The following is a 25,230-nucleotide window of genomic DNA, read 5'->3' on the forward strand; positions in this document are numbered from 1 at the left end:
TGTGTAAAGCACACTCAAAAGCAGACATGCCTACATGCTGACACACGTTTAAAAGGCAGGTGTTCTCTTCTGAGGCTACCGTTAGAAAGTGTTCCTTTTAATAAACACTGTGTGTGTATGTAGATGCTCAGATAAATAGTCACACATTCAGATGGACGGTCAGAAACAAGCACAGTCACCACACATACTCAAGCAATTTTTCTGAAGCAATAAAGATATTCTAGAGAAATGTTTGAATTTTATTGTCCTTTTCTCCCAGGAAAGTGAAAACGATCATCCTACATAATTTCTCTCAAATGGATAGACTTTAGGCAATTTACTGCTGCTTCCTTCAATTTCCACACCACACTGGGCTCCAACAGGTTTTTGTTTTAAGGTGAAGCAGGTTTCTGGCTCTTCCCTGTGGAGAAGTTACTTTCAAGTCAGTGAAAGTTCTTGGCCCATGATTAAAAGTCTTTGCCAATTAGTACTCAACAACTTCAATTCAGTTTTTTCTGGTTCAAGATGAGCAGGAGCCTAATAAGGCTGTGATAAAAGGGCAAAAGGCACCGAGAGCCAAGAGCGGATTAATGAGCTCCTCCATGTATTTGTCTTCCTAACAGCTGAACTGTTACAACTATTGACACTCTTCAAAAGGTTCCGCTCTGAACCCTGTCCAGGCACTGCAGGCTCCAATGGACATCTTCAAATCCAGAGAACGGAGGAGCAGGAGCTTCCCCTGTGTGATGCCAAACCCAACAAAGCCCCATGGATCAGGTAATGAAACTTCAGCTTTCCCCCCTTTGAGATTTATTTACTGGCAGCTGACAAGGGGCAAATGCAGCTCGAATTGTGCAGTCAAGGCCCTGTCAAGCTTTTAGAGGCACCCTTGTCTTGAAGCACCTTCATGACTGGCATTTCGCTCAAAAGCCCTCGGCACTGGTCCTTAACAGCTTATGACATCACAAAGGACACTCCAGACAGATGCCTACATGGCATCCTGCAGCATTTTAAAAGAGAATTAGTGGTTTTAATTATGGTCGTAGTATGAAAGGGAACCATGCAAGCTCCACGGGAGACCTTTGATCAGACCCTTTTGCTAGCACAATGCCACGGAACTGTGACTACTCCTGGTAAGGGGCCTTTTCTTGCTGAATGACTCACCAGTGATCTTTGAATGCAGACAAGCGTCTAGCCCTCCCTCTTCATTAGTGAGCATTTCTATACAGCGGCCTATATAGTGCTGGAGTCTAGGAGCTATACAATCGGGGGTGGGGGATCCCCACAGATTCTGGTCTCTACTTAGGAAGTGCTGAAGGACTCTGAGTGACTTTATTCATTAAAACAGGTTGCTATTAATTAACTGTCATAATAAAATAAAGAACTATTATTTTTGGCATTTCTTGCTATGTTCTCTTTAGTAATATGTATAAAAGATGCCTGTAACAGAAATGAATTTATTGAACAACTTCCCCACCCCCACTCTTGCCTGTGCCCCTTTGTGCATCTGGGCAGCTACTTACTAATTACTGGGTCTATCTAGATCTGTGAATCCAAATAGAAGGAAAACATAAATATGAAATTAATTAAAGACATATAAAATGACTTAGTTTGCCCATTTCTGCAACTGAAATCAGCAAATACGAAATTAGCCTTCCTTCTCAGTCACTGCAGAACCAAAAAAAAATCACAGACTTGGTAGTATATACTATAAAGTTTAAGACTATACAACAGTTATAGTTAACAACAACAACAACAAAAGGGGATTCTAATGAGGTCTAACAAGAACTGTTTGTACAAACTCTTACTTGCAGGAAGTAGAAGATGCCTTTGATCTGGAATGAGTGTCACCTTTTTACTTTTTTAAATGGCTCCCAATAAGCATGGACCGTCACAGACTCAGGGTCAGCGTTTTAGGTCTGCAGACAGTTCCTTCTCACCTAGACCCACAGTCAGTCGCTTGCTGAAGACTGCAGATGCTTTTGAATGCTTCTCATGGAAATGCTAATTTGGCAACATGAGATAAACACAATTTTGCATAAGGCATACATTGCAGCCAGTAACATGTGTCTGCTGTATGTGATGCTTATATCCAGCAGAGAACTGAGACTTTTACTTTTTTGATACAGCTTCTTTACTTGAAGGGAAAACTTCTGGACTTGAGGAACTTTGGAAGCAGTACAGTGAGCAGGGCTGCCACCCTTTGCGGGCTCAGACCTTTTCTGTGTTTCTTAGACTTTGCAGCTCTTTTCTTAGGTGCTTGACAACTGCCATGATGTCTGCTCGCTGTGGATCCTTCTGTGCTTTCTGAGTGTAGAGATGAAAATGTCTGATGGTCTCAGACAGCAGGACTTCAGGGTCTGCGCCTCTCCTTGGAAGGCGCAGCATCCGCTCACAGGCAATGGCATAGTTCTTATGCCAATTCACTGGGTGTTCCTCTCGTAACGACACTATTTCCTTATAGAGCTGGAAGACAGCAAATGGTGGGATTCCACTGTTATCCTGACAGATTTTTTCATGTCAAAACCAGAAAACAGAGGAATTAATAACACAAGGAAAAAAAATCCAAGCAGCCTACAGTAAAAAAAATCTAATCATTGCCAGGCCATGCAGAAAATACAGGAATGCTGCGTAATTACCGCAGTAGCAGGAGTAAGTGTGCTTCATGTAAAACTGCTTCTGGGGCTTTGGATGCTGCAGGACCCCGAGACACACTGTGTCGGGACAAAGTGCTTGTCCTCCAGAAAGATGTTTTGGGAAAGGATTTAGTTCTAACTGGAGGAAAGCTGTTTACTCAACAGGCCGAGCAGCTAAACCTCTACTGCTGGGGGGGAAAAGCTTTAGTAGATAGCGTGGAAAAAAGAACTTGGCAGAATTGAACTTGTGTTCCACATTATTTATGTGGATTTCTCTCTACATGAAACAACAGGAGTATTAGCAGCAACACAATCCAAACAATCCCATTGTTACCAGGTGTACTGGGCACAACAGAATCAAGAGCTCCCCTAAAAGGGCAATGCTGAAATCCTCACAGCACCCTACAGTTTACCATCATAGTAGCCAAAACCCACAGAAACTCAGAACTTTGATTTCCCAACTGCAGAGGCAGTATTAGTTGGGTGCAAGTAGAACCAAAACATACATACATACATACATACATACATACATACATACATACATTCATCCATTCATTCTTAGCAGCAGTCTAGAATTTTTGGTGTTGAATTTTCCAGAGGGCATGTGCCAGAGGGCATGACAAACAGCTAAATGGAGATGAGTTTGCACAAAGGGACATGAAGCTTCTTTCCTCAGGAACTTCATTGTCAGGTTAGCACTGCGTAACAAGGAGTGTGAGGGAAGACTCTGAGACAGACCAGAGTAATGCTTCCTAAGTTAGGGCTGAGTTTCCAACAGCAGGTAGTGGAAATGCATGTATTAAATTATCTTCTTCCCATGTCAAGAACTCCACCGCATGTGACTGTCCTTTGGAGGGTTAATAACCCCATCTGTCTTCGAGCTCCTAGTTTCCTTTATCCCCCTCACACTGGTGACTTGCAGTTGACATATATGTTGGAGTGGGCCTAGGCCCTGACCTCTTAGCTGCCAGACACAACTCTACAGGCTGCCTTCCAAAACTGACCCCTGCACTGTTCTTGAGTGGGGTACCCTGGAGGACTCTGCCTTTGCCTTGTAGTTACCTCCTTATGGACCACCATCTCTCCCTGGTTTTCTTGGTCTACCATCTGTTTGGCCAGCTCGTCCTGCTATTCCAGCATGGTACTTCATGGCACCTCATCCCAGCACTTGGGCTCAGCTCCCTAGGTCCCATAACTCCTCTGTCAGCATACGGAAGACTAATCTGTGACTGAACATCTTTACCATCCTTTTTGCTGCCTCTGTGACAGCAGGGACAAGGCCATTTCTAATATAATATGTGGTATTGAGTGGGTGCTCAATAAAAGCTGTGAGTGAAGACTGAATAAAAGTGAGTTCAAAATTTAGGAGCAAAATGAGTCATGCTGACTGGATACCATGCTGCTTTATCTCAGCAGCAAGCAAACATGCTGGCTGAGTAGAACCACAGTGGTCCAGAGAGAGTGGGGTTTGGCTGTTCATATATGTAGGGCCTGAGCTGTGTGCATGGCCCTTACCAGGATGGATGTTTCTACATGGCAAACTGGCTGACTTTCTCAGGAGTGCTAGTGTAGTAATGACAGGAAAGCAGAGCCTGTCAGACAGTGCTACCACAAGCCTCTCTTTGTGCCTTTCTTAGCGATGTCTTTCGAAGGGGTGATAGGCTTCCCAAGGCTAGTCAGAAGACAGCTTCTTTCTGTAGCTTTTTACTATCGTCAGGACCCCTCTACCAGCCATGGCCTATCATTTCATGCAGTCAGTGTCAAGATCTTGCATTGGAGGTGACATGACAGAACTTACTTTAGTAAAGCCATTGTGTTAGTGTCCTCTTGGCACTGTAATAAAGAAGTAGACACTCTGGATAAAAACAACAAAGGCTCACTGTCCTGCACCCAGGTTAAGAGTCTCGGATGTCAGCGGGCTGCGCTCTGGAGCTCTGGAGAATCTGTTCCCACCCTTTCCAGTTTTTAGAACCTTCTGCACTGCAACTCACAGCCCTTCCTCCATCCCTTAATCTCTCCTTTTGTAAGTCCCCTGCGATCATACTGAACCCAATTAGCTAATCTGGGAAAAGCTTGATCTCAAGCCCTTTAACATGTGCAGGGCACCCTTTGCCACAGACGGCAGTGGTGCGGGCACTGTGGGGTGTGGATGCTACTCTGCTTCCTGAGCCCTTTACCTGCAACACTGTTTTGACAAATTGGAGATGGTCCCCAGATGTGCTGCCTTATAATGTTCAAGACAACCTGGACATCAGAGGATAAAAAGTCTGTTGCACACCCTCTCTCAACTCCAGTCATTTCCACCTCCCAGGAGATGCCCTTCCACAAAACTGAAGCGTACTTTATATGCATGTGTGTAGAGTTGTGCTTTCACGTATGGAGGCACCGTGGCAGTCTCGGCCAGGCTGAAGATGAAGAATGGTGTTTTCATCCTGGAGGTGGGAGGGAGAACCCTCATTAGAATCATATCACACCATGGAATGGAGAGTCCTTTCCTCTGCATTCTTCATTCTCTCATAGTCATGGGATCGTACTCTGATCCAGCAGCAACCCAGGAGTCCCCCAAAGCCAGAGCAGCACTTACTGTCCCCACCAAAGCCCCCCAAGGTGCAACAGCAATCACACTTAATACGAAAGGTTCTGGGAGAAATGCTCATGTCATCACTGTATGGCTCCCTACAGATATGCGCCACTGTATGGCTCCCTACAGATGTGTGCCACTGTATGGCTCCCTACAGATGTGTGCCACTGTATGGCTCCCTACAGATGTGCACCACTGTATGGCTCCCTACAGATGTGTGCCACTGTATGGCTCCCTACAGATGTGCACCACTGTATGGCTCCCTACAGATGTGTGCCACTGTATGGCTCCCTACAGATGTGCGCCATTGTATGGAAGAGCAGTCAGACAGGGACAGGTGCTGTGTTTGTCAGAGCATCCCTGAAGCTGCCCATCTAGCAGCTCCTGTCATGTACCACCAGGTCCTTTTAAAAAAATTTATTTATTTTTATATGCATTGGTGTTCTGCCTACTTGTCTGTGCAAGGGTAGCAGATCCTTGGAACGGGAATTCCAGATAGCTGTGAGCTGTCTTAAAAGTGGCACAACTGCCAACTGTGCTCCATGAGGGCAGGACCTGTGTGACATTCATGGGTAGCTTCTGGCCTGTCACACTGCCTGGTGCTGGTACATATTAGTGGAGGGCTATAATAAAAAGCTGACCTAGCACAAACAGAGACAGGGCTGCAATGCTTGATCACAGGAGTCGGGAGTCAGGAGTGCTCCATCACCATCACCATCACCATCATTAAGCGCCCTTGGAAATCCGTCTGCCTCGTTCTTTTATAAAATGAGGTAAGAGTGTCACAGGGTGTTATGAAGATTATTATTATGTATTGTACATAAATAATAATACAATGTCTTGAACAAAATAGCTATTCTTATGCTATTTTTATTTCTACTCATCCATATTACCAGAATGAAAAGTACCTCAGGCTATTTCTTTGCCATATTAAAAACAGAATACAAATAATAAAATGTAGACCAGTCACCTTGCTTGCCACATCTCCTCATTGGCCACAGATTCCCAAGAAGATGGATCAAATCTGCAGTGACAAGAAAAACAGTATCTTTCTGTCATCTACACTGCATTATAAACATGTAATGCCTGAGTTATTGTCTTCTGAAGCTACTGAAACAGGCTGGCTCTGCTGACACTGACAGTGATCACCCCGAAACGTTCCCATAGTAGGTGTGCTCTTAATTGTGGGTTAAGTCGACGAAGGGGAAGAGGCTGCAGGCATGGACAGCTCTTCCTCAGAGCATGAAGTGACAAAGCGAAGCACAGCCACACACTAGGACACAGCCAAGAACTGGTATGCAGAGAAGCTTTGCGAAACCCCTGCTGGGATGTGGGCTGCTTGAAGAATTCTGGCCAAATAATGACTAGCCAGAATTTTATAATTAAAAAATTATAATAAAAATTAAGAAGTCTATAATTAAACTTTCTTATCATGTATCTGTTTAGATAGAATGGAGCTAAGGAACAATCTATATGTGTAACCTTCATCAACTATCTGAAGAAAATGTAATTTAAACTTTTTTTGAGAAAGGGTTTGATTATGTAGATTAGGATGGTCTTGAACCCACATCCTTCTGACTCAGCCCTCTGGGTGCTGGGATGTTAGGCACAGACCACCACACCCAGTAGATTGTTATTCCCAACTTTTTTTTATGAATCAAAGCAGAAGAGTTGTTCAGCTCCTGCCATTACATAACAATGTGGTGTTGATCATATTGTCTCAAAAACCTTACAAAGCACCTGTTACTATGACATTTCCTCTTGTGCCTGTTTGTAAACAATAGGTTATCTAATATTAAATAATCCACTAGCTTAAAATATTTTTTAAACTATGTGTTTTAGGGGTATGCACATATGACGTAGGTGGCTGTACAAGGCAGAAGAGGATGCTGCATGCCCTGGAGCTAGAGTTACAGGTTGTTACGAAGCCACCAAAGTTGGTTCCTCAGCAAGAGCTCCGCAGGCTCTTAACCAACTAGCCATTTCTCCAGCTCAATAACACATAATTTAAAAAATCAGATAATGGGGCAATTTGTTTTGACGGACTTATTTTCCACATAGGTAAGGGTAAACATATGTAGAAATGCTTAGGAAGAGATTAATAGTGCCCTATGCAACACAACAAGGCTGACGACAACCATGGAAAAGGTTCTCAGATCCAGCCTTCCTTAGAAACTGTGTGCTTGTCTTCTTAGTTTTGTGGTGGAGACTGAACACCCCACTGCAGCCACACACTAGGAAAGTGTTAGTGCTGTACCACTTGAGCTACATGCTAAACTCGTTTCTACATTCTTGCAGAAGGAACATGGCAAGTTCACACATGTGGAAGTTGTCCTGGGTAACAGAATGCCTCCTAAAGCATAATCACGCACATGAGACCCTTCCATGCTCAGGGTAGTAAATCCCGGCTGCTGTGCATTACACCTTAGAAAAAACCACCCTTTTCTGTTCAGGTTTTATGATCACTTGTGGGCAGAAAATGATATTAATGAAAAAAATTTAAGGCATCTCAGGAGCCAAGTGTGGTGGTACAGACTTATAATCCCAGCACTTGAGAGGCTGACTCAGGAGGAGCCTGCGTTTGGGGCTAGCCTGCATAGTGAGAATTTGTCTTAAAAAAAAAACAAAAACAAAAACCCCAAACAAAACAAAAAAAGGTATCTCAAAATATAGCCCTTTTTGTTTTTAGACACAAAACTGACATCCACTTAAAATCCCACTAGCTGCTCATACCTTCCATATTCCTCAGTCCAGTTATAGAGAGTTTGCGTGCGTTTAATCCACTCCTCTGGGTTGAATACAATCTTTGAAGGAACTAACTTGTCACAAGATCCCCATGGCCAAAGTGAATATTCCTTTTTCCAAGTTGGGTCACCTTCATGAATTCCTATGCAAACAAATGTTTCTTTTCTATCCAAAACAGAAAATTCTACATGTTACATTCCTTTAGTTCATGGAAGGCCATTTTGGACTTCTGAAGCCTTACTTATTTATACACCATTTGTTTATTTACATCTTCCCCCACGTATAGTGCATGAAGTTTATTTACTGTAAAAAAAAAAAACAAGAGAAAACACTACAAGAAGGAACAAACAGATAAGAAATGTCTTCCTGCCTTTCATGCTCAGCCTGGGGACCTTGCCACCAGGAGCTCTGGTGCTGTTTTTGATATCCCTTCTTATTGTATAGGTAGAATTATAAGCCTCCTGGTCCTCACCCGTCCATTGTGCTGTGCTACCTCTTGTTATTTCTATGCTTACATTTGCATTTGTAAGTCTCCCCAGAAGCCTAGAAGCATCCCCAGGATGGGCTCCCTGCATTAACTTTGAATGTCACGCAGCCCAGCGTGAGGTTAACACATAACAAATACTGGCTGCAATGATATTAATCAGATTTGAATAACTATTAGAAACCATAGTGCCTGCAAAAGTTAGAAACAGAAATGGCTTAAATAGTAGTTCTCTCTCAATTTGTGGTTAAGTAGAAAGAAAAGATGGAGCAGCATATTAGGAGAATGGTCTGGAAGAAGAGAATGGCAGCTTAGATAGGACTGCCTCTATGATTTGGGAAAGATAAGTAACTGGATGTGTCTTTTCATCTGCCTGGTGTCCTAGCACTTTTGAGAGCTACATGTGGCATCTAACATGAAACTCAATCTCCAGTTAACAGATCAGTCTGGGAAGATGCAGTACTCTCAACTGCACTCAGCAAAGCTCTGGGAGGAACTCAGCAGCAGCCATCAAGGGCTCTAAGGGGCCCTGAAGAGATGACCGCTAAGACCTGGACCCAGAAAAGACCCAGATGTGAACACCAGAGCGCCGTTCTTTCTCTCTTCTCTGCACTAAAAACAGAGGGATGGACAAAGAGAGCTCCCAGTTTTCAACCCCAAGGAGTGAGAAAGGGGTCCTGAGGCTAGAAGATGGGGAGGGGTGCCATGGCAGATGTGGGGTTAGAAGCGTGGTGATGAGTGTGGTGGTAGCTAGACCGGAACCCCAAACCCTGAGTTCCCGTAGCAGTATGAGCTCTGTCTAATGCTTGATATAGACAGTTATGGATGGGAAGGACATGGCGGAAGATGAAAGCTTTCTGGCTCAGAGTATGTAGAAAGTAGGCCCTTGGGAACTGGAAAATATTGGGGTGAGAAGAAAGGTGACATATCATGCAATCCCATAAAGCTTCAGATGAATTCCTGGCTTATTTCTGAGCCATGAGTTCACTGTGGAGTTCTGGCTCCACATGGGATTCACACACTTGGCCATAGGGCAAGCCACTACTTGGATCAGATGCTGAATAATGATGTGAAAAGATAATGTCAGACGGATGAAGACTCAAAAATGAGAAGCCAGAAGTGTTGTTGGATTTATTGGCAGTTCTGTCCTGGCCAGAGGACAAAAATACCAAGAATGCTTAAGGGCACTGGGATGGGTTTTGGTTTGTTTTATTCTTTTTCCTAATGAGCACAGCTGACAGGAAGCTCTGAGGAGTCAGACCCCTCAGGTGTGCTCTAAACTCCAGTTACACACCAGGATGAGAAGTGCATGTCCCACCTCATGGGTGGGACAGCTGGACTGACCAGCTCAGTCTAATAGAATTTTATCACTCCCAAGAGCAGGAAAGTGGCAGCTCTTGCTGAGACCTCCATTGCGACATAGTGTCCTGGCTCACGTGGTCTTCAACACGTACCTGTGGAGGGGGGCGGACGAGTGGTGGTGGGAGACAGGAGACACAAAGAAATGAGGGCAAGTATGGATTCTGATCAAGCCTTGTTTATTGAAAAATTTCACAAGGTTTTTATAGGCATGGGGGCATGGGTATTTGCATAAGTGAGGGTTGCTATTGATATTTAACTGTGAACTGCTCCAGCAGGTGTCTACCTTTACAGCTGCTATAATCACAGAAGGGGGAGAAATTCCAGGGAGACAGAGAAGTTGTAAAAGATCTGGTTAGTCAGGAAAAAGTTCCTGGAACTGCTGCTCGCAGGCAGCTGGCCTTTAATCTGAAATACCAGTAGTCTTACTGGAAAAGCTAGTTTATAGCCAGAAAGGAGTAGCTTTTACTATGAGCTCAGGGGTCTTAGAATGACCGTCCCCCATAGCACAGGACCTCTGCTTACTACTTCCTTTCTCTTGAGCTGTTTTGAAAATCAACCTCTCCATTATCTGTGAAATTCATCCTGTGAGTTTGTGAGACAATGGACCCAGAAGCCACTGGCCTGGGGTGGCCATGGTGGCTGTGGACTGCCTGGTACCCTGTTGCCTGAATCATCTCTCACTTCAACTGAGGAAACCTCCTGTTCCCCCTCCCCCCATCAGTAGTATCCAAGTAGGCTCAGGGCTCAACGCCAGCCACCAAGAGCCCTTTACACTGAGCTGTGCATGCCTCCTTTTACTTTGGGACAAGGTCAAAGTTAGCTATACTGGCTTTAAATTCACTCTGTGGCCTAGACTGGTTCTGAACCTGCAGTTTTCCTGCCTCAGCCTCCTCCTGGGATTACAGGCTCCCAGGACAAGTCAGTCAACAGTAAGAATGGTTTTCACTAACGTTATGCTGAGCACAGCATGATGGTAGCTGAATTCACCCTGACTTCATCTGGAGATAGCAGAATCAGAGCAGAGAGGAACAGGGAGGCTGGGCGGGCAGCTTGGCTACACAAGAGCAGCACAGGACATTTGTGGGTTTGGATTGTGCTGTGTGCTGACTGTGGGATGCACACAGAAGTGTATACATGTCAGAGTTCATACAAACGTATTCCCCAAAAGTCTAGTTTAATGCATTAAAAACAAACAAACAAACAAACAAACAAACCAGTTACAGCTGGGTGGTGGTGGCACACGCACATCTTTAATCCCAAGAAGCGGAGGCTGATGGGTCTCTATCAATTTGAGGCCAGCCTGGTCTACAAAGTGACTCCAGAACAGCCAAGGCTACACAGAGAAACCTTTTCTTGAAAAAAACCAAAACAACAAAAACAAGCAAACAAACAAAATAACCCAAAAAATTACTTGTTCAATAAATTAGCTTTCTTCTTTAAAAGTATGTGCCGAGGGAGACTTCATATGATGGGCCTAGTAAGTGTCGTTGATCACTTCTGAATGAGATGTTAATATTTTAATTACTATTAGCATAGTATTATTAATAGTGCTCTAATACGCTAGTGCTCTTCACGCTGACTTGAAATCCTACCTCTTCCACAAAGACTATATACAGAAGGCATTCATTATAACTCATAGTTTCAGTATAGTTAAAAAGTAGAAAGTCTACCAAGCATTACAGGACTCTATACCATGCTTTTATTTTTATGATAAATACACATTTTTAATGTTTGGTGTTGTGAGGAATATCTTCCCAGTATTTAAAAGATAGCCTATTCTACAATGAACACATACTACTCTCTAAAAGTTAAAAGCATTAAAATCAGACGCCAATAGGCAATGCTGCTCCTGACACCTTTGTTAGTCAAAAATGTTAACAAAATGTTGTGGGCCAGAATACTCACAAAAATCTAAAAAAACCCAAAAATCTAGATTCAGCAAATAATTTTAAAAACAAAGAAATTGTTCAATATCATTCATTCTACAGATTCCTTAAGACTGCAAAACAGGATAGCAGCTTACTGATTACAAAGAAAATGTTTATGATGTGGGAGGTACAAGAAGCTGGGTTGTACTCTCCACGAAACACACCACCTGCAGCCACATGCACGTGTGTATGTGAGTAAGCGAGGCATGCTAACAACAACCCAAAGCAAAGCCAGCTGATCAAATGACAACAGTGGTACCCTTGGCAGTTTTTATGTAGTGTCTTATTTCCCATGAAACATGTTAGACTCTCATTTCTTTCTTTTATGTGTATATTTTTTGTGTATGCTCCTGTGGATGAGGGTGCCTATGAGCTAGAAGAGGGCATTGGATCCCTTGGACTCAGAGTTTTAAAAGGTCATTATAAAGTGGGACTGGGGAACTGAACTCAGGTCCTCTGGAAGAGCGGTAAGCACTCTTGAGCCACCTCTCCAGCCCCACCTTCATTTCTTAACGAATGCTGAATGAAACACCCACAGGCAAAAGTAATGGCTCCCTTGTCTGTGTTCCCAGAATGCTTAAGCTCATGTAGTTGAATAATCTATTGACTAGGCGCACACAGCATGTTTCACACTGGCTAGTGAAGAACTTCCCATATCCTGGCTGGTTAGCGTCACATCACTGTATACAGCCAACCAGACTATAGTCCACTTGGACTTGAACCTGAGCCTTGTTTATCTTTTGATTGACAGGGCCTAACACAAGCTATAAAAGAACAGACATTTGGAAAGTTTTGAAGCTGATTTCTTTAAAATTATAAAAATGCCAGTTTAGGAATGTTAATGGCTCATTACACCTTACTTCTGAATATAAAAATTAAATGCTATTCTCACCACACATTTGTGCCCACTCCCTTTCTATCTGTGAGCCACTGAAAACTGGCTCAACAGTGTCCCTACCAAGGGAGAATATGACAATGGAATTTATAAAAATTTTCTTAAATGTTCTTCACAAGGAAAAAACCCACAAAAAGAAAACAAACAAACAAACAGAACATGAAATAAGTGCTTCTTTTTCAAGCCCCGGCCTGTGCTAAGCATCTGAGGCAGAAGCAATCCATGCTCAGGCCTCAGCACCCAGGGCGTACTCATTCCTGACCTTACCTACAAATCATTTTATGTTCTCAAGTACAGAATTCACAGTTCTCTTATTTTATCCTCAGCTAGCATAAACTGGAGGTGTTTTTCTTATTTATAAAGATGTTTTATCCTTTATGAAAATGCTTAGGCTATTTTTATATAGTGATTATTCTTGGAAAAAACTGCTTTACACTTAAAAGGGGGCCACAGTACTGATCGGGAGGAACCCATAATTGCTTGCGATCCACCTGCAATGATTTCAAGTAGGCAGGCACATCTCCAATTTCTCAGAATTGTGCTAAGATCTTATTTGCTGTTCTTGCCAATCTGTCTTTATTTTTCTTTTACCCAGAACAATACCGTTTATTTCTGCCTGGTCTCATTTATGCACAGATATTCAATTTAATTACAAAGATAATCTCACTGGTGACAGGGAAATAGGTAGAAAATTGGTCTTGTGGATGAGGCACAGCTGCTTCAGAAACAATTTTAGAAAAGCTTAAGATTTGAGAAAAGCTATTATATGAAAAGAATGCTTACTGTTTGTTCATTTCAAGAAAGTGATAAAGATTGAATGTGACCATTCCACTGGGTAACACTGTTTCCACAGGGTTCCACCGGTCCCCAGGAAAGTGCACTCCTGGCAAATGCCTTGCCATCTTGGGTAAGTACCACTCGTAAGTCATCATCTGTTGGAAAGACCACATAAGGAACCACACCTCAGTACATGCCCAAAGTCTCAGGTGCACCAACAGCTAGGGGAAGGTTCCAAACTATGGATGTACTTGTTAAATAACTGGGAGAAACCACATTCAGACCAACTGAGGAATTGGCACTGCTATTTCTTTAAGAACGGCTTAATTCTTAGGTGTCATGTCATAACAGATGACCACTGCCAATGTCGGTCATCAGTACTTGCTCTATTTCACTTTTATGCATTTGCGAGCTCTCAGATGATGGTCCCCAATCTTAGACCTAGAGAATTGAACTTGATTTTCAGAGCCAGCAAAGTCAAAGCCCTCGGACGCCCTCCCGTCTCCCCAACCTCTATACCTACCTCTAGTATAGGTCTAGGCCTACTCCTCAGTAGCCTGAGCTCCCAGAGGGAAGTGACTATCTTTTCATCTGTGTGCACTTAGCACACTGCACAGCATACAACTACAACTTATTTTAGTTGTAGTTGAAATGTCTTTAATGACAGACCAAATAACCTAGACAAAATACACAAATGTATCATTACTACACTCTTATTTTTAAGTGTTGCTCACTTATAATGAATAAGATATAACCTCTGCCCCTGAGAAGCTCAATTGTATAATAATCTAGGCCTCAAAGCTGAGAACCTATTTGGCTAAATAGTCTAAATTTATTAGTAGTTCTCAATTAATCACATATCTTTATACATTTTTTATTCTGTTTTAATTTCTGAGACAGGGTCTTGCTACGTAGCATAAGATAGCTTCAAATGTTTTTGTTTTGTGTTTTTGAGACAGACTCTCACTATGTCACCCTAGCTAGTCTAGAACTCACTTTGTAGACCAGGCTGGCCTCAAACTCATAGCGATCCGCCTGCCTCTGCCTCCAGAGTGCTGGGATGAAAGGTGTGTGCTACCACGCCCGGCCGCTTTTCTTAATTGTATACTTAATTGTGTATTTTCATAGAAAAGAGTCCTACTTACATTTTGAATATGATCACTGTGCTCATATTTTACTTACCCTGATTAAGTCATTTAATTAACAAATGACAGGTTAATTTTAAATGCATATATTGTACGATTCAGATTTTATTACCCAGTGGTTTCAGTACTTGGGGCTACCCACATCGGTTGAATAGTATGTTCTGAACTTAATATTCCTCAGTGACTTTCTAGTGACCTTACTGTAATTCTGTCAGATTCTCTGATGGCCCATTCAACAGCTAATACCTTCCCTTTTACAAACACACTTCTGATTGTATCTCCACTCTCAGGAAGCAGTGTGCTCAGGCCCAGTGACTCACCGTTGCCAGTGAGTGTTCCATTTTCTTTTCTCTAAGCACTATTCTAAAGACTGATTTGCTCTTTTTGGCATTTATGATTAAGATAAAAAATCTTATATTAAGTATAGTTTTTCAGTTTTAGATATCTGCTTTGTTTAGCAACTTGTTTCTTTTGAGACAGTCCTGTGCACACGAGGCTGGCCTTGACCTCTCTGAGTAGCTAAGGATGACCTTTATCTTCTGATCCTCCAGCTTTTCCTCCTAAGTGCTGGGATTACAGGTGTGCACCTCCATATCCAGTTATGTGGAAAACAGTTTTAGTAGCACATTTAAAAAAAATAATTATGTTCTTAAAAAACAACTTAATTTTATGTGTACGGGTATTTTGTCTGCATGCATGTCTATACCATATACATGCCTGGTGCCTACAGAAGCCAGAGGTAGATATTAGATTAGATGCTTGTGAGATACCACTGGGTGCTGGGAACTCAACCTGGGTCCTTTGGAAGATCAGCCAGTAGCAGACTTAACAGCTCCAGACACGGCAGTTTTTATAAGTCACCTCCTAACATATTTCCATCATAGGATCAACACTTTATATAAAAATTCTATAGCAGTGTTATAATTAATAATTTCTAATTTAAGTGAAATATTTACTTGCCTGTTTTTTTTAATATTCAAGTAATTTAATTTTCATAGGTAGGTCAGTGTACAGTGGTATTTGCTTGGTGCACTGGCTAAATGTAAGAACCTAGTCTAATACTTGACTCTAAGATGAAACATGTTGATAAAACAGTTTAAATGAGGAAGAAGCAAATTATAAATTATCCCAACATATATAAGAGTGTGATATATCCATTCTAAGAATGATTATGGCTGGCGGTACACACTGATAATCTTAGCACTTATGAGGCCAAGCCAGGATTATGGTCAATTCCAGGATACCATATACTGTGAGGCCCTGTTAAAAGTAAAAAATAATTTCTTCTCCCCATGGAAAACCCACACATATACACACACAAAAAGAATGATTATGAAGAGTCTATCCAGCCACATTTTAAAAAATTAATGCTTATCTGTTTATTTACATGGGATCATACTGTTTGCCCAAACTGGCTTCAAAATCTTGGGCTCAACCACAGGCAGTCACTACCATGGATGAAGCGTTTAAAAGTTGCTATGCGAGGAGGACACTTTTCATATACTTACTTCTTGATCCACTAGTGAAACATCTGGCCTCAACCCCTCGCAGTAACGCAAGTAACGGAGAGAATTCCCCGGCAAGTCTCCTCTGAGTAAGATGATGGCATCACGAGGCATGGAGTCCAGAAGATTCCGTGCAAACTGATCAATCACGTTATTGGTTCTTTGGTCACAAATGCTAAGCAAACAGATTTTTCCAGATTAAAACAGCAGTGCATCTCCACAGTTTTAATGGGCCTGGCTTCATTTCTATGCTTTCCTTTGCCTTTAGGCAACTACACTTAGTGCTTCAGAGTAATGCCAGCTGTTCTCTGAGAAGGCACATATACTTAGCAGAACAGTTTATCAGCTCAGCTTTTTGTTTTTCTGAGACAGGGTTTCTCTGTGTAGCCCTGCCTGTACTGGAACTCAGTCTGTTGACCACGCTGGCCTCGAACTCAGAGATCCACTTGCCTCTGCCTCCTGAGTAAAGGCATGCACCACCACACCTGCCAGGCATCACCTCAGCTTCTTTGGAGGGTGCTAACTGAAACAAAAGGAGAAGGAAAAGCCCATTGCATGGCTTCTACCAATTTATAATCCTGTCCATAAAAAGCAAAGTCTGCTCTCATGTATAATTCTCCACTGGAAGTAATCCAATTTCAGTTATAAAAGTAGTTTCTCACTACATAGAATTAAGGTAATTTTGGGCAGGAGAGATAGCTCAGTGGTTAAGAACACTGCTTTTCTAGAGGACTTGGGTTCAATTCCCAGCACCCACATGATAGTTCACAACTGTCTGTAACTCCAAGATCTGACACTCTCACACAGACATACATGCAGGTAAAACACCAATGCACATGAAATAAAAATAAATAATAATAATAATAATAATAATAATAATAATAATAATAAGAAGAAGAAGAAGAAGAAGAAGAAGAAGAAGAAGAACTGAGGTAATTTCGTTTTCTAATTCCATTTCTTCCCAAGGACTAGTCAGAAATACAAGAGGAAATCTGCTGACCTCTGACAAGAATTTATATAGCATATGTGTGACTATGGCATGTGCAATATTGAGGCTTGCCACCACCTTTCCCCACGCCCTTGTCCCTGGGGGTCAGGAAGGAGCCCCCTGGGAAGGGTGTGAAGGTGCATTAGATGAGCCGTCTGCTGCCTGGAAGCTGTCGTCTGCCGACACTAACCCCCGCGGTACAGCTCAAGAACCAAGTGGGCTTTCTGATGTTGAGGAAAAGGTGAGTGATTCTGAGAATAATATATGAGAAAAGAAAAGAGCGTGAGAGGAAAAAGCAACAAAACAACAGAATAAAACCCAAGTGATGTCATTCTCTGTATTTCCTTGTCTATCCGCCCATCTGTCTGCTGGGCTGAGGTGGGAACACTTCTAGACATAGCCCGCCCTGTCCTTGAGGCTCACACAGCAATGGGTGCTTCCCATCAGGCAGAGGCATTACTTTGCTTGTGATAACTGACATTTTGTCACCAGAAAAGTTGCCGTTTACCCTATTCTCTGGGGGCAAACAAAAGAAAAAACAAAACGACCAAACAGACAAAACTGGACAAAGCACCCAGCCTGTCCATGTCACCAGTGCTGAGCCTGGACACCCCTCAAACACCTGAGCCAGAAGAAAGTGGCAGGAAAGGCTGAGGTTGAACATATGTGGCTCAGAGACTGCTCTCTGGGGCCATGCTGGGATGTGTGTACCCCATCTCACAAGGCAATGGCGATGCAGGCTTTGTAAAGCAGCCTCCAGCCTGGAATTCTAAAGAGCCTTAGTATTTCCAGTGAGGGACCTTGTATAGGCTGGCACAGTGGAGGCTGCCTCTATGAGGGGTGGCAAAGGGAAATCCAGAGTAAGACAAACCAGAAAGGACTTTGGAAATGCACAAATAAAGTTAAAACAAACAAACAAACAAACAGGAAGAGAGCAGAAGCAAAGCCATGCAGCACCTAGAAGCTAGCAGAACAATCTTGGTTGCTTGGTGCCCTGACATGGGATGGGCTTAGATGGTACTTCCAAAGGTAAGCCAGGCACGACCTGGGTGGCCTACCCTCCAGAAAGCCCACAACCCTCAGGAGCCTCCAATCCAGGTGCCAGCTTTTGGTGAGGCAGTAATTGCTCCAGCAAACAAGCCAGCTGAGAAGAGAAACCCCATTTTGCCATCTTGTATGACTCAAAGGGCATGGCTGGGCACTGTCTGGACAAAGAACCCATTCTTAAAAACCTAAGCTACGGAACATCCACAGGGCAGGAGTCTTGACTTGCCACAGTCTGTGGGTGGGGGAAGGCTGAGAGCCACCGTTGTGGAGAGGTGGAAGGACAGACGTTGACAGTGGAAGGAGAAAGTGACAGGAGGCTGGGGCTCAGGCTGGGAAATGGCAAAAGAGAGGGTAGGAGGGAAACAGAGAGGAAGGGAGGGAGCATGCTTGTGTCAGGAATAGAATTAGCTTGAGACCGTGTGTGTGTGTGTGTGTGTGTGTGTGTGTGTGTGTGTGTGTGTGTGAGAGAGAGAGAGAGAGAGAGAGAGAGAGAGAGAGAAAGAGAGAGAGAGAGAGAGAGAGAGAGAGAGAGAGAGAGAGAGAATCTGGAGCCATCTATCTTTGTTCATTTCTGTAGAGCCTGAGACCTCTGAGATGCCAAGGGTGTACATCTGTACCCCTCCAGCAGAGAGACACAATCACAAGGCTGCGGAAGTAGGAAGGCAGGCCCTCTGTCTGTGTTCCTGTCAGTGCTGTGGCTACTTCCCATGAGAGGACACTCCTTCATCTGTGAAGCATGATCAGGGGAGTCTCAGAGTCAGAGAATCTTCCCAGTACGCAGACTGTAAAGCCAGGTGTGGCCAGCAGAGGGCCCTGATACACAAAGAAGAAAAATGGCTGCTGAGAAGACAGCTCTGGTGGGCACTGGACACTTGTTGAATATAGAATCCCAAACAGTATAAATAAGGGGTCTGCAAGTTCAAATGACCCTGTCCCCATGCACAAGTATGAGTCTCCAATTCTCAAGGACCCCAAAAGGGACTGATGTGACACCTTATCCCCCACCCCCATGTGCGTCTTTCCCCCACTACACATTTAGTAGAATTTTTACTGTATTTTAAGAATTTTCAAATATTTTTAATGGGCTGGTAAGATGGCTCAGAAGATGAAGGACTTGATGCTAAGTCTGATGACCTGGGTCTGACCCCCATGGTGCCATAAGAGATGATGGATGGAGAGAACCAACTCCTTCAAGTTGTCCTCTAATCTGCTATATGGCAGTGCATGCCACCTCCCAAGGAGAAAGAAATACAATATAATTAAAATCTTTGAAAAGAAATGATTTAAAATGGTTTTATTTAAAGGTTCATATACTTTTGTTAACATGCTTTTCCACTGGCAGCAATACATTTTCTTCTTCTTAGCTTAATTTTTATCCCCACTCCCTCTGTTTACATTACTAGCTTTTAAAGCATTCTCTTATGTTTTTGTTCTTTTCCCTTCTCACATTTGTCTAACCCTGGCTCAAGCCTCTTCACTTCTAAGGAACCTTTCTTTGTCGCTGTTTCTTCTCCACTCCCCTTCTTTCTCCTTTCACTTATTTAATCTGGCAGTTGCCCCTTTTCTCTCTTCTTGGTCTCTTTCCTTTACTATTTCCACACTTATTTGAAATAATTGTTTACTCTATTGTCCATTCACCACAGTCTTGTCATTTTCAGCCATTGCCATTGGCAACACTGAGTGGGCTTATGGGTTTTAATGTACTTATATATTCGGTATAGTTTGATGATTCTGTTGCTACAGCAGCTTGCTGCCTCCTCACTGGGAGAGTGGGCTTCTCAATAAGATCTTCCCCCAAATGCATAAGATATATCAAAACCAATAGATATATAGATTCATTGCAGAAATTCAAGACACATGAAACATCAAAACAACATGATCCCCACAAAAGATCATATTTCCTCCATCAGTAAACTCAAAGATACTGAAGTAGATGAAATGCCAGGAAAAGATTTCAAAAGTTTTCTGGTAACACTGATTATCCAGGAAAATTCCAATAAGCAGAAGAATTTAATGTATAACATAGAGAGGAAAGTCAGCAACACAGAGGAAAAAGCAAGAAAAAGCAGGAAAACATGAGCAACGTGGAAGAAATATTCAGCAAGAAAATTGAGATTTGGGAAGTGGGGGAAGAAAAGAAGTAGAAAGATTGGAAGAGAAAACTTTAGTGAATCAAATAAATGCATGGTGGAAAACATTGCTGGTAGATTTGGCTGAGCCAAAGAAGGAGTATTGGAGATGAAGGTCAAGGTTGATGAAATATGGCATTCAAACATCAATAAGAAAAATAAACAAACATGACCACACTGTCCATGAACTATGGAATACAACCAAGATGCAAAAATCCAAGAACCCAAGGCTAAAGGAAGGAAGTGAAGTAATAAACACTAAGGGTACAGAAAACATATTGGATGAATAGGTTTATATTTGAATTTATAGCAGGACAGTTCTCAAATCTAGTAAAAGAAATGGACATTCAAACACAAGAAGCATCTAGAATCCATAGACAGAAGACCAGAGAAGAACCTCTCAAAAGCATATTAAAGGCAGGATGTCAAAATCCGAAGCAAAGAAAACAGTAACAGGGAAGACACCAACTCATCCTTAAAGGGAGAACCATCAGAGTAACACCAGCCCTTTCATCAACAACCCTCAAAGCCAGAAAAGCATGGAATGGTATCTTTCAAGTTCCTAAAGTAAATAACTGCCAAGTAAGACTGATACATACAGAAAAGGTGGGTTTTAAAATTGATGGAGACAGCAAAGTGTAGTGGCACACTCCTTTAATCCTAGCACTGGGGAGGCAGAGGCAGGCACATCTATGAATTCAAGGCCAGCCAGTGTGGAAGGATGGTGGGTTTTGCCCCAGGCTTTGCCCCTTGGAAACACCACGAACACCCCAGTGAGATTGACATTGTAACAGACTGAGAGGAGCCATTCTGGGTCCAGAAAGCAGGAAGCCGACCAGGGACTCCAGCCAGGCTATTGTGTTTTTAATCAAACATCAATGAGAGGAGGAAGTCGGAGGAAAGACTGGATTGCAGGCCCTCGAGAGAGAAGCAATGGAGAGGAGAAGGCTACAGGGTTGGAGGGTGCAGGCCTGGAGACACCTAGGGATTCCTCCCGTGGAACTAAAAACCAGGTTTACTCCTGTTTCCCTTTAACCCTTTCCCCCTCCTGTATACGATAGTTGGGTTGTATAATAAAGTCTAATTGTTAAGAAACAGAGCCAACAAATTGTTTCTAATTTACCTGTATTATCAGTGTGCCCAGCTAGCAATCAATTAAGATACAGACACTTGTTATATTTTAAAATAGTCTTAGTTAATATGGGACAGGGCAGACACTAATCCTCTAAACTACTTCCCATAGTGGGGCAGGTAGCCAGGGCTACAGAGAGAAACCCTGTATGAGACAAAAAACAAACAAACAAAAAACCCAAACCCAAACCAAACCAAACCAAACCAAAAACACCAACCAAATAAATAAAATTGACAGAGAAATAAAATTTCAAGGCAAGCACAAACTTCCTGACTGCCAAACAGGCAAAGAAGAAGATACTTAGATACTACACACAGTGGAGAGAGAAAGACACACTGGTAAAGATACCCACAGATAGATCCAGGGGATGGAAGTAAATGGAAGGGGGGAAAAAAAGAAAAAGAAAGAAAAGGCTAGCATAACTCTGGGTGTTTAATAAAATGGAGTCCAAACCCAAACTAGTCAGAAGAGATAAGGAAGGTGACTGATTATTAATAAAGAGAGCAATTCATCAAGATGAAACAGCTGTAAATATACATGCATCATATGTTGGGGGAAAGCCTCAATTTCAAAATCAAGCATTGATTGGCACAACAATCCTGAGTCAATGAGTGGAGATGATTTCAACGTTGCACTACTATCACTAAAAACACCCAAGTAAAAAACAAGCAAAGCATTGTCACAGGTATACTACACCACAGATCAAATGGACTTAATAGATTTATATGCAAAAAAGTCAGAATACATATTCATTTCAGCAACTCATGGAACCTTCTCCAGAATAGGTCACATTCTAGGCCATAAGATCAACTACAAACACTAATACAACCAAATACAAAATACCAAAACCCCTTTGGTATCTATCAGATCATAGTATAATAAAACTAAAAATCCATACCAAGGAAAATTACAGATGACACAAATATGTGGAGACAGAACATTATACTCTTGAATGAACAGTGAGTGGGTCATTCAAGAAATCATGGTAGAAATAAAAAAGTTCCTGGAATCAAATTAAAAAAAAAAAAAAAAGAAAGAAAGCACAGTTATCAGAGCCTTTATATAAAGATAGGCAAACCTAGCAAAAATGGGTGTGGGGTGGGGACAGTAGAGAGACTTAAGTTAGTATAATTTGAACTGAAAAGAGAAGATTATCATGATCCCAACTAAATTCAGAGAGTCATCGGGGAGTACTTTGAAAACTTTTTAAAAATTAGAAAAATCTAGAAGAAATAGATATTCCTTGACACATATGGCTTACCAAAATTAAATCAAGAGGATATAAACTTAAATAGGGCCTTTAAAACTCCTGAGATTGAAACAGTAATACAAATCCTACTATCAAGAACAGTCCTGTCCATACGTTTTCACAATTCACTGGGGATAGTCTACCAAACCTTTGACAACCAACGTTACATGAACTGGCTTAAAGAAAAGAGCACACACTGATTTTTCAGAGGACCCAATTTAGTGCCTAGCACCTGCACTAGGCAGCTCACAAACCTCTATGACTCTAGCTCCAGAGTGATCCAATGCCTCTGGTATCTGTGGGTCACTGCACTCACATGCATAGATTCCCCCCACATATACACAATTTTAAATAAAAATAAATCTTTTAAATTCTTAGAAATTGAATTCAAGAGCACATTAAGAAAATCATGTATAATGGCTGAGTAGTTTTAGCCATGAGATGTTAAGACTGTATTAAGATAGACAAATCAGTAAGTATAACTTAGTATATAAAGACTTAGAGGCAGAAATTGTATGATCATCTTAATTGATGCACAAAAAATTGTCATCAGTGTTCAATATTATTCCATAATAAAAGCCATGAAGCCATTAAGAATAGAAGGAACAAGCTGGGTGCAGTGGCATACATCTGTAGTCCCAACACTCGAGAAGGCAGAAGCAGGCGGTTCTCTGTGAGTTTGAGGCCAACCTGGTCTACAAAGTGAGTTCAGGACAGTCAAGGCTAAACAGAAAAATTCTGTTTCCAACAAACAAACAAACACGAATAGGAGGAACATATCTCAACATAATAAAGGCTATATATAACAAGCCTATAGGCAATATTATATTAAGTGGGGAAAAATTGAGAGACCTTCCTCTACAACCTACAAGAACAAATAGATGTCAAAAAGAAGTCAATTTATCCCTATTTGCAGACAACATGATCCTGTATTTGTATTTAAAAGACCCTAAAGACTCTACCAGGAAATTCTTAGACCTGATAAACACTTTCAGTAAAGTATGAGAATACAAAATCAAATATAAACACTTATAGGCTTCGTTTTTTTTTAAAAAACCTACTTTATATGGAGTTCTTCAATGCCTCCACCTCCCTTCCAAGCCACCGACAATAGATAGGAGATAAAGAAGGTTCATAGGGACAGGAGAGGTAGACCTTGTAGACTCAGTTCCTTGGGCCAATTCCACTCTTTGCCATCAGGATTCCAGAAGACCCACTCAACAACAAGCCAGAAATTCAGCAACCACAACAGCCAGAACCCGAAACCTTTAAGTGTTCTCTGGAGTATTTCTCTCTAGGAGCATCTTCAAGTGGAGAAATGAACAGCCAAGCCATGTGAAGTGATGCAAAAGCCAAGCCTCTGGTTTGGGGCTCATTTTTATCTCCTTTTGGAGTTCATACTAAGATGTTTTCCAGCTGGCAAAGACCATGCCCCCGCTTGGAGGCTTCCTCTTCTAGTGGACAAACATCATCTGTTCTCTCACAAGTCTGTTTGCAGTAGACAAATGCTGCACACACTCACACAAGCCTATTTCACATTTCATACTTGGGATCAAAACAAACACACGTTTACATCCACTACATATACTTTCTAGAAAGAAATAAGGAAAAATCCCATTCACAATAATTTAAAAAACTTCTAGGAATAAACCTAATCAAGGAGGTAAAAGACCTCTCCAGTGAAAGTGTAAATATACCAAAAAACTTGAAGGAGATTCTAGAAAGATGGAAAGATTTCCTATAGTCATGATTAGGCAGAGTTAATGCAATGAAAATGGCTCTAAAACGACCAACTGATTCTGCATAATCCATATCAAAACTCCAATGACTTTCTCTACAAAGTTAGAAAAAAGTCATAAAATGCACACAGAAGCACAAAGAGCTCTGAATAACCAAAGCAATTCTAAGCAGAAAGAATAGTGCTGGAGCTAGCACAATACTGGAGCCATAGTCAAAACAAAACGTGGTATTGGAACAAAATAGACCAGTAGACCAGTAGGATAAAAAGAATATGCAGAAATGAATCCACATTGTTATAGCTACCAAATTTTGACAAAGCTATCAAAAACAAACTTGAAAAAAGGACAGCTTGCCTAACAAATGATGCTGGAAAAACTAGATTTCTGTATTAGAAGAATGAAACTAGATCCATATTCTTATCCCACTCCCAAACAAACAGTTAAAAATGTATCAAAGTCCTTTATATAGGACTTCAGGCTTTGAAACTGCTAGAGGAATAGACAAGTATGATACTTCACAATACAGGTGTAGGCGAATAATCCCAAGAGGTGACAAGTAGGATTACGGGACACTTAGCATCTTCTGCACAGCAAAGGAAACAATCAGAGTAGAGAACTGAAAAACAATGTTGGCCAAGCTATACATCAGACTGGGGATCAATACACATGATACTGTGTACAAAGAACTGCAATCAATAAATAGGATAATAAATTGAGTACACAGTTTTCAACAGAAGAAATACAAATGGCCAATAAATAGTTGAAAAAGTGTCTATCATCTTTAACCAAGAGGGAAGTACCAAATTAAAGCAGCTCAGCCCCTTTAATATAGTTCATGTTGTGGTGACGTAACCATAAAATTATTTTTTGCTGCTACTTCATAACTATAATTTTGCTACTGTTATGAAT

At 41.8% G+C, this 25,230-nt stretch overlaps 1 protein-coding gene across 1 annotated transcript in view; it reads right to left on the bottom strand.

The window, feature by feature from the left end:
- Positions 1-218: 218 nt before the first annotated feature.
- TMEM260 (transmembrane protein 260) overlaps positions 219-25,230 on the bottom strand; it is a 63,298-nt gene continuing 38,286 nt past the window's right edge. Inside the window, 6 exon segments of the mRNA XM_084768074.1 lie at positions 219-2,445; positions 4,957-5,047; positions 6,167-6,220; positions 7,930-8,106; positions 13,394-13,542; positions 16,041-16,212. Of these exon segments, the coding sequence (XP_084624200.1) occupies positions 2,191-2,445; positions 4,957-5,047; positions 6,167-6,220; positions 7,930-8,106; positions 13,394-13,542; positions 16,041-16,212 (898 nt within the window). The 3' untranslated portion in view covers positions 219-2,190.

Source organism: Acomys minous (assembly GCF_964271855.1).
Source record: "Acomys minous genome assembly, chromosome: 18".
NCBI classification, from domain to species: domain Eukaryota; kingdom Metazoa; phylum Chordata; class Mammalia; order Rodentia; family Muridae; genus Acomys; species Acomys minous.